General features: G+C 40.3%; 1 protein-coding gene across 3 annotated transcripts in view; it reads right to left on the bottom strand.

Moving 5' to 3' along the window:
* The window catches only part of SLC10A7 (solute carrier family 10 member 7), a 271,785-nt gene extending 265,976 nt beyond the window's left edge, over window positions 1-5,809 (bottom strand). For all 3 annotated transcript variants that reach the window (XM_080796639.1, XM_080796640.1, XM_080796641.1), the window contains exon 1: window positions 4,507-5,809. In XM_080796639.1, coding sequence (XP_080652765.1) covers window positions 4,507-4,606 — 100 coding nt within the window. In that variant the 5' untranslated portion in view covers window positions 4,607-5,809. The remainder of the gene's footprint in view (window positions 1-4,506) is intronic.
* Between the last annotated feature and the right edge of the window lie 11,221 nt (window positions 5,810-17,030).

The following is a 17,030-nucleotide window of genomic DNA, read 5'->3' on the forward strand; positions in this document are numbered from 1 at the left end:
TTGGCCAAAAACTACATTTTTTTAAGAAGCTAACTTGTGGGACACCTGGGAGGCTCAGTTGGTTAAGCAGTTGCTTTCAGCTCAGGTCATGATCCCGGGGTTGTGGGATTGAGTCCCCATCTGGCTCCTTGCTCAGCAGGGAGTCTGCTTCTCCCTCTGCTTGCTGTTCCTCCTGCTTGTGCGCGCTCTCTCTCTCTCTCTGACAAGTAAATAAAATAAAATCTTAAAAAAAAAAAAAAAAGCTAATTCTTTTTGCTACACACACACACACATAAATGCACATAACTATGAACTGATAAGCATAATTCAGTGGAATGATTCCTGGCTTTTAATGTTTTAAATTCTAGAGACGGGGTATACTGTCTTTTGTATCAGATGCACATCTAAACAACTGTAATCCATGGAAGAACATGGTGAGGATATTCCATGGCTTCCTACAATGTACCTTGCAAAAGCTTGGGAAGCTCTATCGATTAAGCGTTCAACTCTTGATTTCGGCTGAAGGCATGATCTCAGGGTCATGAGATCCAGCCCTGCACTGCGCTTTGTGCTGGGCATGGAACCTGCTTAAGATCTCTCTCTCCCGCTTCCCCTGCCCCTCCCCCACCTCTCTCTCCCTCTTAAAAAAAAAAAAAAAAAGATGGGGGGAAGAAGGAATTAATTCTGATTTTGAGAAACCTAAAGCCCCTTTGAGATGTGATCAACTGAAATGCTAATAGATTGCTCAAGTTGGGAATGGGGACCTAGAAGTCACACAGGGCAAAAATAAACACTTGGTAAATATTTGCCCAGAGGCAAGAGTTGAGACAACAAATAAAAATGAGATTTGGCCTATGTCTAAGATAATAATTATATCCTCCATATCACCAAAATAGATCTGAATAAGACCTGAATCTTAAAATGGCTATAAAGTTCAAAGTAGAAATAAAAGTTTTAGCTTTTCCTTTAAACAAAAGAAAAAAAAAATGTTTCTCAGTGAAAATGGAATAGGGTAGCAAAATCAGAAGAAAAATCAGCCAGAAAAAAAATGAGGTAATTCTTGGGCTCCCCAAATCCATGCTTTTTAATGAGGGAAATAAATGAAAATGATTTGGAATGCTTAAGAATGCAATGAACTATTACCATTTCATAAAACCTACTCATCACCAAATAAATTTCACTTCTAAACCTAATCTAAGATACTAATGCTAACACACTTAAGCTTTAGTATGTTTCTGCTTATGTTTTTTAAAGGAAAAACAAAGCAGTTTGCTTTTAGGATTTATGTCTTATTAATGTCAGTAATCTAAATTAAGATGCCGGTAGAAATGAGAAACTTACTCGGTACTTCCAAAGAAGGAAACCTTTCTCTTCCTGAGAATGATTAGCACAGTGTTAAGACTCTGGTAAACTCTAAGGCGTGCATAGCTCAGGGCTTCCCTGGGTTGCACTGGAACTGGTACAGATTATCAACACTTTAGAATCTACACATTTACATTTACTCTGGCTCTCTATTTTCAATGTCTTCTACATATTTAAAAATGAAACGTACCTGAGTAAAAAGGACAATGAACTAAGAATTAAATTATCTAGGCTAGTACATGTTATGCTTTTTCCCATTTGGAAAGTCATTCAACTTCTCTAATTTTCAGGTTTCCATTACCTCTAAATTTCCTGTGATATATAACTCACCTACTGGCAGACAGACTGTTTTTAAAGGGAGGTCAGATCATAGGTATGATACTTCTAAGTGCAGCAGTCTTGCAATTAAATCACTTTAGTATGAAGAGTGTAGTCATTGAGGTATTGATCCAGATAAAGATGAAGTGAACATCTTAACAAATTTAAGACTACCAAAACTTTTCCTATTTAAAAGAGTCTAGGAAACTGTTCTATTGAAAATTGTTCAGTCAATGTAAATGCACTAAAAATCACAGTTCCCAAGTACAGAGCTCTTAAATGGAACCCATGACTAAAAATTACAAGAAAAAAAATAGAAATAAAAAAATAAAAATTACAAGTACAAAGAGGTGCTTTGGGGGTACCTGGGTGGCTCAGTCAGTTAAGTGTCTGCCTTCAGCTCAGGTCATGTCCTGGGATCAAGTTCTGAATCAAATGGGGCTCCCTGCTCTCTCCACCTGCCTCTCCCCTAGCTCACGCTCTCTCTTGTTCTCTCTCTCTCAAATAAATAAAATCTTAAAAAAAAAAAAAAAGAGGTGCTTTTGACCATTCTAAAGAGCAAGATTTAACAGAATCATTTTCAGCAACCATTCCTCTCATTATTCCTAGATTTTTGTTGTTTTAACTTGTGAAATGAAAGTGTTATTTGGTACTATTTGGAGGTTGATTTTTACTTAAGAGTTTTCACAGGTAGGAAGGTCAATTAAAAGCTCAACGGAATTATCAAGAATTTAGCCCGACAGCCTATATAAGAAATTCTAAGCAATCATTTGTTCTAATTTTTTGGAAAAAGTAACTTTTACACATGGACAGTTATCAAATCACATGAGTACATTGTTATTTAATATTAGCTGATTCTGCTCTGCTCTTTTGGGCTAAAATTGAAGCATTGAAAAAGTCTTTATTGCATAGAGCCCTTCTTTTGAATATTCATTGCAAATTATTTTTTGCCAAGAATATTTGTATGGGTTTTGCAACTAGTATGAAAAAAAGGGAGAGCCCTGGTGTCCAGTGCCTCTTCCTTGATCTAGTCAACTAACCAAGGATGAGTCACCTGACTTCAGGTCTCAATATCTTCAACTGGAAAAGCAGCTTGTTGGCTTAAAATACTTAAAGGTCCCTTTCAGCTCTTAACATTCTACTCTTATAATTAAACAAAGAAGCGAATTATCCTGGATTAATGGCATAAGTACGGATAAAAATCGGAAGCAATATTTCTAAGATAGGATAATATAGCAAAACTTCGAGAAGCAGAGTCAGAAGGAACAAATAAGATTACAGAATCCATCTTACACATTTCATTTTGAAGAAGCCCTAGTAAAATGATTCAGGCTTCAAGAATCCTTCTTCCCACAGCATCCTGGGAATGTAAAATAAAAGGTATTTTACCAAAGCTAGCCCCTGCAGATTTAAACATAAAGATAATACATCATCTGTACTTACACCTTATGAGCAAATAAGAGACCTAAGACCATAAGCTAGAAAGTGTGCTACTGAAGCTAGTTAAGTGTACATTCCAGATCACCACAAAGACACTCTAACTTTAATTCTGCCTATCCGCTAGTCCCAGGGACAGAGGGTACTCATTTGGCAGAACTTGAAATACCAGCATTCACAGAGAAGCCAGGTCAAATATCTTCAGAAGGAGAAACCATGATGAATATCAGCCTCATTCTCAGTTACATATTCTACACATCTTGTACTAAATTGAACACAGAAGGAAAAAACATAAAATAAATAAAAAGTTTTAATCCTCATAATCTTTGTTCAAGTAATTCTTTTTAAAATATTCCCTGAAGCTACTTCTAAATGGAGGAATTGAGGGTAGAGGGTAGAAGGAACCACTGTTCTAATGAGAGATCATTTCATTCACTTCCAACATGTTTTAACAAAGAGGTACATGTAACTTCAAATAGCCTCCTGAACACTTCCTAAAAGATTAGGAAGTATGTTGTACGACTGACCTATTAAACCTGTCAATAAAGGTGGAAACCGACAAGGTCAAAAAGAAAATGAATTGAGGAAATTCAATTAATATTTATTAAAAGTAGGGCATGATTGTCTAAGGGTGGAAAGAGGGAGGAGAATAAAAGACTAATGATATTTCCAGCCGTTTCCACCAATGCCCACCCCCCACATTACAAGGCTCCCACGATTCAGAAATCTGGGTATGATTTTAGCCTGCCTACATTTCCCTGCCAAAATACACACTACCTAACACAGGCTGTATCTGTTGAGTACTAACAACGGAGTCCGGGCAGCACACGGAAGTACTGTCCTGTAATGAAAAAGTGCAACGTGTCAGTAGGCTTGGGAGTTTCTGAAGCGGCGGCAACTGCAGCAAATCATCACTCTGCAACATGTGGGCCACAAAATCTGAGTTGGAGGATGAAGGGGTATCCCTTTTTCTTTTCCTTCCCCCACCCCCTTTTTTAAACGTGGGGGCGGGGAAGGGGTGGGATCCGGAAACAGACAAGGTAATGGTGGCCACTCCAAGATAGATAAGGAACTCCTGGCAACCTAGCGTCCCTCAGGACAGGATGCTACTTGGAAGGCAGGAGGAGTAAGTTTCATTCTCAGTAAGCTCACTCCTTAACACTAAGGATACTCACTGATAGCTCGTGGAAAAGGTAACCTGCGTTTAAATTCTTTTGCCCTATTCCTAATTACAGTCTCTGGGGTTGGTAAATTAAAACATCAGCAAAAGGGCCAAAGGACACCCAGAGCTGGTCATTGCTCTTGAGAGAAGCAGCCACTTCCCGACTACGGTCTCCCCTCCTTTCCGAGACTCGAAAATTAGTTTTGAAGTGGGAATCCCGATGGAGCGTTCGGAGGTGCAGCACTTACCCCCATTCACCCCTATGGATGGCTCCAGTTTAGCTCCGGCGATCGCCAACACTATTCCAATCATGAACCATTCTTTCCTCATTCTCTCCAGCAGCCTCATGTTTGTTAGGGTGGGTGGGTTTTGTTTATTTGTTTGGCTTTTTTTCTTTTTAAGCTGAGATCGCTTAATCCCCGGGGCGTCTCCACACTTTCCGCGGTCCCTCCAGACATGCAGCAGAGCAAGTCAAATTGCCACTTGTAAACTAAAGACCAGGGGGTTGCTCCGGCGGCTTTGAGGAGGGCTGGGAGTAGTAGTATCCAGTGACAGGAAAGTCTCACAGAGCGCCGCCATCACTACCACGCGCCTCACAATAGACGCGCACATTACCGCGGCACCTCTGGCCGCGGCTCCCAAGCACAAACGCTCTGAAGCGGACACTTGGGCCAGGTCGGCCAACGCTAGGCGATCAGATAAGGGAAACTGGCTGCCGGCTAGGACTGACAGACTCGCCACCGCCAGGACCTGCGGAACCTTAGGAATGACTGCTTCTCGGAGCGACGTTAGGCTTCACAGCCACCCAGCCTTATCAAGGGTCCCGCTCCGACTAAACCTTTAGGCGCAGATGGCCGCGTCCCTGGAGCACATCTATGGAGAAGCTTTCTTTTGCTTCGCCATGAACTTGCGGGAAAGGCTAGCATGCACTCTGCGCAGGGATTTCTCGGCTGACAGCAGCGGCGGCGGAGTGCAGGGGGGGTTTCTTTTTGGTGCGTGCTTCTTCGGGGCATTACGACGCTTCCCCGACGCCGGCGTTGACGTGTGCGCCAGGGGAAGGAGAGGCCACTCTCGGTCTCCAGGTTCTCCGCGGGAGCCCCGGGAGTTAGAGTCGCTCCGAGGTCCGCGCGGGAAACGGTTGCTTCTCTCGGGGAGTTTTAACCCCGAGGGTGGGTTGAAAATTGCGCGTTGAGCCAACGCCCAAGTCCACAAGACCCCTGCCTTCCTGCATCCTCCTCATCCCGGGAGGGCGGACGGGACCAGCCAGGTCCGTTGCGTGTTGGACGCTCGACTCCGAGTCGCCGAGCCCACGCAGGCCCCTGGGAGTGGGGGGCTCTGCACGCGTTCAGTCCCCTCCCGGGAGCTGGGGACCAGGTCTTCCTTTGGGGGCAGTCGTGAGAGCGCAAACTCCTTCCACAGCGAAGCTAAGGATGGGCAGGATGGTGTGGGAGCAAAGGAGTCTGGAGGGTGCCTGAGTGCACTCTCTTGATTGACCCTCAACACTTGCCCATCCAAGCAGTTGGACAACTGTGGGAAGGGGGCCAGGGGCCTCAAAGCAAAAAAAAAAAAAAAAAAAAGAAAGAAAGAAAACAGGAACCGAATAGAGGGGAGCTCCCGCCTATCTTTGGCCCTCGTGCTGGAGTCTTTGCGTCCCCCAGTTTCTCCCTTGAGGTGTTTTCTGGCACCTCAGTGCCAGTGACGTTGATCATTTCATGAATGGACTTCAGCTTCTCCCCAGTCTGCACCGAAATAAGTGAACAAATAAAATACTATCTGACATTTTGAAGTAGTGTGGTATCTAACTGTGGAACCTCAGGTTTGTAAGCCTTCTAGGATTGTTCAGTGATTCCAGCCTTTAAATCTGAATTTATTCGAAGATTGAAAGAGACTCATTTGGAAGTGTCTTCTACTTACTAGCTTTATCTTGATGACATGACTTGTTTTCCCAAAACTTAAGCCAGTTTGTGCAGTTATGCTACCAGTTGTAGGTTACACAGTATGGAGTGTCATCAAATTATAAATCAGGCAGAATAGCAAAAAGTGAAACTCAAGATAAAAAGAACTTAATAGGAAGACACAGGTGACATTAAACAACTTAACCTGAAAACAGAAAAAGCACATGAGCAGTGATGAAATCTGATGTTAATTTTCAGGCAGTCACCAGATAAGTGGAGATGAAAGATAGTTTAGAACACAATTATTTGCAGTCATTGAAGGTATGTTCTTATGTTTTTTAAAAAAAATCATTAAATGTTATGCTTACAGAGAATTGCGCTGGTTTAATTTTATGGCTGCTTGCAAATTCCTATTTACTAAAAGCTCTTTGATCTATTTAAGCAAAATCTAACTCATGGGAAGGATTTTTGTTTGTTTTTAATGGTACTTAAAGGAAAATACGGTGTGCTGCAATTTCTGTTCTGTGACTGTAAGACCTATATGAGTTTCCCATGGCTACCCTAACAAATATCTAAAACTGGTTGCCTTAAAATAACAAATACATTTTCTCATATCTCTGGAAACCAAATGTCCAAAGTCTAAGTGTTGGCAAGGCCATATTTCCTCTGCAGGCTCTAAAGAGAGAATTCTTCCTTGCCTCTTCCAGCTTCTGGTGATTGTTGGCATAACTTGGCTTCCTTGCCTTATGGCCATATCACTCCAATCTCTGCCCCTCATCTTCACATCATCTTCTCCACTGTGTGTCTGGCTAGTGGCGACATCACTCCAGTCTCTGCATCTGTCTTCACATTGCCTCCTCTCTTCTATGTCTATGTTTTCTCCTCTCTGTGTCTCTTATAAAGGTATTTGCCATCAAATTTAGGGCCCACCCATATAATCCAGAATGATCTCATTTTAAGATCCTTAACTTAGTTACACCTGCAAATATCCTCTTTCCAAATTAGGTGACTGTACTCCATTGAATAGATCCCCCAAATATTTATGTGCAGCTGGAACCTCCGAATGTAATCTTATTTGAAATTAAGTCTTGGAGATGTAATTAGTTGAGGTCATACTGGGTTAAGATGGGTCCCAAATCCAGTGACTGGTGTCCTTCTAAGGAGGACATGAGGTAATACACAAAAGAGACACAAGGAGGAGAAAGTTATATGAAGACGGAAGCAGAAGACTAGAGTGATGTGTCCATAAGCCGAGAATGCCAAGGATTATGCCTTGGAAACAACCACCAGAATCTGGGAGAAAGACAGAACAGATTTTTCCATCAAAGCCCCCAGAAAGAACAACCCCTGCTGACATCTTGATTCCTGAATTCTGGCTTGAACTGTGGGAGAATATATTTCTGTTGTTTCACGGCACCCAGTTTGTGGTACTTTGTTCTGGCAACTCTAGAAAACTAGAACTGGAGTCATTCACAGGTTCCAGGGATTAGATGTGGACCTGTTTTTTGGCGTGCCCACTGTTCAACCCACTACAAGCCCCTTCTTGCCCTCTCTTTCTTCCGTTACTATTTCTTCAATATTTCTATCCCTCTTCTCTTTCATTCATTTTTTTCCTGTCATTTTTTCCTTTCTTCTCTCTCCTAACCTTAGTTTTTTCTCTTTATTACCCCTGCCACTTCACCTGACATCATTCCAGTGAAAATGTACATGCGAAAACACACATCTGTAAAAGACAAATGAGAAATGCTCCTTGTTCAGTAAATATTATATTTGTATATTGAACAATTATTTAATGGTCTCCACTATGTGCCAGCATGTGCAAATGTTGCGCATTCAGTTATGAACAAAGAAAGACAAAACCTGCCCTCAGGAGTTTATACTCTAGTAGAGGAGAAAGATGTAAACAAACATGTCATTACAAATTGCCATCGGAAAGGAACAGTATGTTGTGAATAATCTAGATTGGGGAAGCTCTCCTGAGATCAGAAGGATGAGCAGGCAGGTGGGAGAAAGCTATTGCTCAGCAAGGAAGAACTTGACACCATGGAATTCAAAGACCAGAGTAGCTAGATGAATCAGTGAAGGAGAATGATGTGGAAAGGGCAGCGAGAACTGGGCAGGGTCAAATCACGTGTGACCTCTTATGTCCTGGTCAAGGATTCAGATTTTATTAAATATTCTAGGAAGCCACTAAAGGATTTTAGACTAGCTAGTGGTGACATGTCCAGTTTGCTGGAAAGTTTCCTTAAGAAGCAAACTCTGCACAAGTAGTTCAGGAAGAAGTGTCCAAGTGAACGGAGCTGGGAAAGGCAATTAGTATAAAAACTGTTAAGCAGAAAGAATCAAAAACAAATGACAGTCATCTCTAGGGGAATGGGGAAACAAGCTAAAATAACTCCCAGAATGCCTGTCAAATAGATGCCAGTTCCATTCACTCAGCCAGGGAATCTTTACAAAGCAGATTTGGGAAGGAGATTTGAAATCTAGTTTGTACCTTGTGTGCAAGACCACTGAGGCATATAAGGAGAGATGTCTAGAAGGTAGCTAAAAATGAAGGTTTGAGCTCATGAAAACAGAGTTGCTATAGCTCCTGGATTCTTCAACAATAGCTTATGGAAATCATACTTATTAATGTAGCAAATATTTACCTTTAAGCTTTATTACTCACATTGATTACTCAGTCTCTTTGAAGATGGTTTGCTTACTTATAATATTAATGAATGTTTACTATGTGCCAAGAACAGAGGTACATCTTTTTTTTTTTTCATTTCATTTCATTTTATTTCTTTTCAATATTCCTGAATTCACTGTTTATGCACCACACCCAGTGCTCCATGCAATACATGCCCTCCATAATACCCACCACCAGTCTCACCCAACCCCCCACCCACTTCCCCTCCAAAACCCCCAGTTTGTTTCTCAGAGTCCACAGTCTCTCGTGGTTTGTCTCCCCCTCCGATTTCCCCCAACTCACTTCAAACAGCGGTACATCTTATGATTACTCTCGTGGACTTTATATTTAATAAAATGTTGATAGGAATTCGAGCTCATCAGGCTATTGAAAAGATTCAGTGGGATAGTGTATATACATTGCCTTGCATGGAACAGATGCTTAGTTACTCAGTTACTCAACAAATATTTATTGAGCTCCTTTGTGTGAGGCATTATTCTGGATACTGGGGTTACAAGAAAAAGTGAGAGACAAGGTTTCAGCTTTGCTTCGGTATTCCAATAATTGCATAAAAAAGAAAACGAATAAGTAGTGATAAATGTCAATATGAAAAGAAAACAAATCACATGATAGAGTAACAAAGAGACTACTCTGGGTGATCAGAGAAAACCTTTCTGAAGGTGTGCAATCTAAGCAGAGAGCCAAATGATGCGGAAAATGTCCACAATGCTAATATTTGGAAAATGAGCACTTTAAGGCACAGGGAGCAATTGGTGAACAACCTATATTAATGCCCTAAGACAGGATGATCTTGGCATGTGTATTATTTTCTTATTGCGGCTGTAACAAGCTACCTCAACTTCGTGGTTTGAAACAACACAAATGTGCTATCTCCCAGTTCTCAGGCTCAGAAGTCAAAAATGGATCTCACGGGGCTAAAATCAGCATATCAATAGGTCTGCACTCTTCTCTGGCTTTCTACAGGAGAATCTATTTCCTTTTCCTTCTTCTAGGGGCTACTTGCCTTCCTTGACTTTTGGGTACCTTCAACTTCAAAGTCAGCAACTGCCCACCCAGTCTTTCTCATGACGAATCATTCTGATACAGACTCTCCGCCCCTTCTTTCACTTATAAAGACCCTTCTAATTATGATGGGTTCTCTAAGTTTACAATGTCTCCATCTTGAGATCCTTACTTTAATCACAACTGCAAAGTCTCTCTTGCCATGTAAAGTAACATATTCACAGGTTCTGGGGATTAGAATGTAGCCATCTTTGGGGGCACTTATTCTGCCGATGTGGCACGTTAAAGGTATAGAAAGAAGGCCAGTATGACCAGAATGTAGTGTGTTGCAGGGGAAGGGGACAGAGTGGGAAGAGGCAGATCATGTATGTGTTTTTAGACCCCAGGTTATGAAGTACAGATTTTATATAACTGGGGTGGGAAGCTATAGGAAAATTTTAAGCAAGGAAAGAACATATTGGCTGTTGTGGGATGCAGGAGCTTTAAAGAAGAAGGAAAACCAGTTAGGGGGCTTTGGGAGTAGTTGAAGGGAGAGCTCTTGTTGGCCTACACAGGAGAGAGACTGGTAGTGGAGGAAGAAAGGTAGATCATTTCCGTTTTGTTACAGAGGCAGAGACAGCATTTGCTGCTGGATTAGGTTTAGATGATTCAGGATGACTCCTAGATTTAGCTAAATCCACTGGTTGGATAAATGTTGGTATCATTCACAAAGGTGTAAAAGATAGAAAAGAGCAAATTTAGTAAGGAAAATCAAGATTTATTTTGAGACAGCCTTGAGATACCTGTTAAAAATTCACCTGGCAATTAGCCAGTTGGCTAAACATTTCAGAGTCGGGGTGGGGCTAGAGTTAAAAATTTAGGAGTCATTGGCATGAGTGATCTTTAAAGCCATGGGATTGGGTAAAATTACCCAGAGAGTCAGTGTGTACAGAAAAGAATCACAATAAAAGAAGACAGGTAAACTACCACCCTCCAGAGATCTCACCCTCTTTTCAGACATACAGCCCTGCTTTACTCAAACATCTTCAGTGGCCCTATATATACTGTAGAACAAAATCTACATTCCTTAGTCTAACATACCATGATCTACATATTCTGTAGGCCAGAGTGAGTGACTTAAACAAAATTTATTTTCTCACAGTTCTGGAAGAACTGGAAGTTCAAGATCAAGGTGGTGGCAGAGCTAGTTTCACTCTCTTTGGCTTGCAGAAGTCTGCCCTCTTGCTGCCTCTTCCCACTGTCTTTTCTCTGTGTGCCCACACACCCCTGGTGTCTTTTTCTTCTTCTCATAAGGGCAATAGTCTTGTAGGATGGGAGCCCCACCCTAATGGTCTTATTTTAACTTAGTCCCACTTTAAAGACCTTGTCTCCAAAAGGTTACATTTCCAGGAACTGGAGGTTGGGAATTCAACATATGAATTTGGGGAGGAAAAGATTCAGCCTATAATAGTGGACTTAGAGAATGTGACTGAAGTGATTACATGACACTTCCAAGAGGAGATTTCAAAAAAACTATGGCTTCTGTCTGGGATCTTCTCTTCAGCTTGTGTTTTGGCTGAGGGAGGCCAACTGCCATGAGATAAGCTACTATCAAGAGGCAAGGAGGTGATCTCTCCCTCCTATAACCAGCCAGAACCTAAGGCTTAGAAGTGGATCCTTCAGTAGAGTGTCAAGGCTGCAGGCCTGGCCTCCACCTTGACTGCAGTCCGTGGCACCCAGCTAAGCGATGCCCAGATTTATGACCCCTAAAAGCTGTGAGATAAATCATGTTTGTTGTTTTAAGATGGGAAATTTGGGGACTAGCTCATTACACAGTAATAGAGAACTAATACCCAAGCCAAATGGGAAAAAGTTGAAAAAAGGCTACAGTAAGCATAGACAACTCAGTCAGGAAGTTTTATTATTCTGTTGAACACAGGAATTATCTGGGAACTGTGGAGAGATGTCAATCAAAGAGGAGTTTCTTCTTTTGAAGATGAGTGATATTAGAGCATTTCCATATGTTGATAAAATGATCCATTAGAAAGAGAAACCTTATCAATGAAGGAGAAATAGGGATTATGATAGGCAGAATAATGACCTCTGCCAAAGATGTCTACTTCTCAATCCCTGGAACCTGTGACTATGTTACTCTACATGGCAAAAAGGGACTTTGTAGTTGCATTTAGGTTAAGGACCTCAAGATAGGAAGAATACGCTGGATTATCCAGTAGGCCCAATGTAATCACAAGGGACTTTAAAAGATGGAAGAGGGCTGCAGGAGTCAGAGAATGTGAGATGGAAGTAGAAGATTTAAGGTGATGAAATGACTAGAAGGGGTCCATGAGCCAAGAAATGTAGGCAGCCTCCAGCAGCTGGAGAAGGCAGGGAAATACCCCTCCCACCCCCCTACCAGCCTCCAGAAGTAGCAGCCCTGCCAACACGTTAGTCTCAGCCCAATAAGACCTATTTCAGATTTCTGACCTCTAAAACTGTAGGATAAGAAATTTATGGCGTTTTGGTCTACTAAATTTATGATAATTTGTTACAGCAGCTATTGAAAATTCATACAATGGCTAACTCGTGAGAAGGCGAATATTGACCCTTCTATAAAGATGGGAAGGAGGATAAAATCTTTTGGCCTTCATGTAGCTGAGGTTTGGAGGAATTTAGAGCACAGGCAAACCCTCTGTATCACCAGACCATATTAACCTGGCAAATGACCATTTGTCCTATAAAAAGATATTTTCTATATGATAGTTTAGGATTTCTTTAAGGGATATGTAACCACATAGAGACAGATCGAAAAGAAGAGATACTGAATTGGCCAGCTGTATATTCTGATTATCACTGTGTAACAAACCACCCCAGAACAGAGGCTTAAAACATGAACCAGCTACTTCTCTTAATACAGCTCTTGGGGTGACTTGGAGGCTCAGTTGGTTAAGCATCTGCCTTTGGCTCAGGTCATATTCCCAGTATCCCGGGATTGAACCCCATGGGTCCTGGGATTGAGCCCTGAATCCTCACTTTCCAGTATCCACACTCCGACCACAGCATTCCCCTTGATTTCTTCCTTTCCTAGTCTATAATTAATCGCTCACCATATTAGTTTGTTTTTCCTTCTCCAAAATTGTACTTATTTGTGTGTAACCCTGTTTGTTTTATTTCTAACCTTGTTCAATTATTCATTTCCTTTTACCTGGACCATTGCAAGTGGCTCTGCGTAACTGATTTCTCCATCTCTGTAACTCTAATAGCACCACTTCTCTGCTCAGGTAATATTTCATATCTTCCTACAAGGTGCCTGGGACACAATAGGTTTTGTGTTCATGAAAGCCTCCCTGAATTCGGTCAGCTGTGTGATGCTGACAGGGTCAAACTTCTGAGACTACAAAACTGGGAAACAGCCCCTGAATGGTAATGAAACCACCACGGTAAGTAACCTCTTAGTGGCCAGCCAGGTTGTCTTTTCCTGGTAACTCCCCAGTGGTAGTTTGCCATTTCAACTATGATAAGAATTTTTTTCCTCATATTACAAATGTGAAAATGAAGAAAGATAAGCTCAATTTTCCCATGACCAACAAGTGATAGATTCAGGCTTCAAACTTGAGTAAGCTTGACCTCAGAACCTCAGACAGTAGACCTTAGTGACTTGACCTCAGAACCTCAGACAGTAGACCTTAGTAACTAAGAATATATCTTCAAGCATCCAACTGTCCAGGTTAAAATCCTGACTCTATTTCTTACTGCTATTCTCATGTGACTCTGGGAAAGTCCCTTGACATTACTTAGCCTCAGTTTCTACATCTGAAAATGGGGAGTAATTGTCATATCTATCTTTATGGGCTGTTAGGATGATAAGTAAATATGTCAGAAACATAACCAATGTCAAAAAATATTATGATACTTTCTCCCTTATATCTTGACCCACATCAAATTGTGCAACTTCTCTGAAAGCTTTCCTGCTCTCTTGAGCCAGAAATAATGTTTCCCTGTTGTGCATTTCCTCCCTTGCTGCAGTTACATTAATTAAAGTTATTTGTGTACCTACTTTCCTCTACTATATTGGAAGCTTCTTAAGAATAAGGATTGTGGTTTGTTTGTTTGTTTTCCTGTCATCCACACCAACTAACATAGCACCATGAGATATAATAAACATTTGATATGTTTATTGACTGGAATAATTGATGCAGAATCAGAGGATATAATGTAGAGAGAAAAAAAAAAGCAGGATTTACCTTTATGTTATTATTATGCCGTGTATCAGAAGTTAAAATTTTCCTGGATTAATTTATTTGTTTCAGTTCCATATCACCTTGTCAATTCACTTGTTGGTAGCATATATTCTGAGTGTTTACTGTGTTGACACAGCAAACCAGGTGTTTCAGGTCCTATACTGATGAGCATGTAATGTAGACATGGCATAAATGTCTCCCACGATAAATATGAGATTGAGTAATGAAGTATATACCAGGGAAATGAGTCTTTGAACCTAATAAAAAAACAAATGAAAAGATTAAAATTTGGCGTCTATTAATTCTTAGGTTCATGATCAAACTAGTTCCTTCCCAGTGCTCCAAGTTGGCTACCTATACTGTCATACTTCACCCAAACCTTACCAACACTTTCCTGTCTTTATGATGCTCTTAACTCAACCAACTCCCACACTCTTCATCAAGAACTTCTCATGTCTTGGCTGGATACTTGGCTGGGTCAGTCAGTGGAGCATACAACTCTTGATATCAGGGTTGTGAGTTCAAGCCCCACGTTGGGTGTAGAGATTACTTAAAAATAAAATCTTAAAAAAAAAAAAAAAAAGAAAGAGAGAGAACTCAAGACTCAACATGGACTTATAAGGGAATTGGAAGTGTAGAACTCCATTCAGGCAAGTTAAATAAAAAGCCCCCCAGTGATGTACAGAAACATAATTTAGATGGAAGTATTTGGTTCAATAGTCAACTCATGTAATTTACTTATCACTGGTGGATGATTTGTGAAAATGACCATGGCATGATGATATGATTTTTTATTTTTCTTTTGAGAAATTGAGTAAGTCTTCTGTATGCTTTTTTAATTATTTGATGTAATTACAGTTTAAGTGAAAAGATCCATGAGGACATAATTCTTCGCATGTCATGTAACCTTCAAACACATATATATTTAAGAGCAATAATTTTGATTGAGAATACTTTTATGCTAGTGAAATTTTTAGCCCCAAAATGTTATCATGAAAGAAAATGCTGAGTTATTTTCCTGTATTCTAAATATAGCAAAGATAAAGATACATAGTGGCCTCACCAATTACAGCAGAATACTACCAATACATGCTTAATTTGAAAACAGATTGTAGCTAGCTATCTACTTTCCAAAATAAATATCTGGTAATCAGCTTCTCTGAGTGTTGCTAAAATGTTTTACAGAGATAGAGTACTATTTTATTCTTTGATAAAGAACAACACACAGTCTAATATTAAACAGTTATGAAAATTCCAACTCGAATATAGGAGGTCATGTTTTACATTAGACTAGGAGTATAACCACTTCTCTTTTCTCTGCACAGAAATTTAGGCACTTAGCTTCTATTGTATTTGTGTTAATGAGAGTTATGCATGTAGATCCCCTCAATTCAAAGGCCATTATGCCCTCTTCACACTGATAGCAACTGGGTTTGTCCGTGTGGAAGACATAATGCTACTTTCTTTCCTTAACCCATAGTGTGTGAATGTGTCTCTTTGCAGAAGACCTTATGCTCCCGTGGTTTGTGGAAAGTCTCCATCTAATAGTTTCTCAGTCTCTTAAGTGGAAATCTGTCTCAGGAAATTAAGGACAAAGAGGAGAGTAGACAGCAGTGGATGATAAGCTATTGGGAAGCACAGTAAATAATGGAGGGAAATGCAGCCCGAAAGACAGGGATCATTTAAGGCTATTAGATGACAAATCCACTTCAATGCAGTTATTATACCTGTAAATATAGAAAAATGATAATGTTGACAACTCTTCATCACACAATCTATGTCATTAATAAATGATGAAGGATAGAAAGAGTAAAAGAAATAAAGCCAACACTGTGCATAACAGTATCACAGAAGCACTTGGAAAAACTAGCTAAGCTAAAAACAAAAGACATAACTTGGCACCATTAATGAAGAATGACTGAGATAAGAAGGAAAAACTCAAAAGCATGTATGTGTAGAAAATAGTATGAATACTATATGTTTTGTTGCTTAAAATAAATGTATGATTTACCTTACAATTATCTGAAAAAATTAATGTATGATAATTACCTGAGTCATTTTTTCTTAAAATGTTGGTTGCTAGGGAAAAGATAGCTGCCTGCATTCCTCTAGGGCAGGTCCAAATCATTCATAGAGTAGCTGTCCACTTTATATTCCTGAGAGAACTGCCAAACATATTAAAATTCTCCAGAAGGCATTTTTTTCTCCTATTAGAAAGTTAGGTACAGCTATATCTCTGATTGTCCTGTAAGATTGGGCATCAACTGAAGTAGTAAGTCCAGTTTAAGAACAAACAAAGATCTGAAAGAAACTTAGAAACCTTATGTCTCTGTAATTTGCAGACTTATGTACATTCTACTAGGTTCTTGATGCTCCTGAAGGCTGCATGTTTCAAAGAACAAACGGGGTTGGCTGATTCAAGGGCTGTGTAATCAGAATGGGTGGTAGAGATTGCTGGCAGTCTCCCCTTGTCCATTTTCTCCTTTTCTTCTTAGTGATAGAACTCCTGATTCTAGCAGGGCACATACTGCCAAAGAAAGATTCCAGTTTCCTTAGCAGCTGGTAAATTGGCATAGGACCAAGTTCCACCAATGCAATGTAATTGGAAGGACCTGATTTCCAGGAAGAACCTCAAAGAAAAAGGGTGTGCACCTCTTTGTACTCTTCTCTTCTTGCTAGCTGGAATGTGGATGGAAAGGCTTAAATCCCAGCATCTGTCTTTCCACCAAAACTGGCAAAGCACAAAAGGCATCTTGTGGAGCTGCCCTACCTGTTCTAGACTGCCTACTCTCAGATTGGATGTATATGAGAGAGAAACAAACTTCTATCTTATTTATCACTATTATTTTGAGTTTTCTTTTACTTATAGCCAAGGCTAATCTTAACGTTTTATGCATTTTTGAAAACTAGGAAAGTAAGCAATAATCTCTTGATCCGAAGAGTGATCAAAAAGTGAATTGCTAATG

Source organism: Martes martes (genome assembly GCF_963455335.1).
Source record: "Martes martes genome assembly, chromosome: 2".
NCBI classification, from domain to species: domain Eukaryota; kingdom Metazoa; phylum Chordata; class Mammalia; order Carnivora; family Mustelidae; genus Martes; species Martes martes.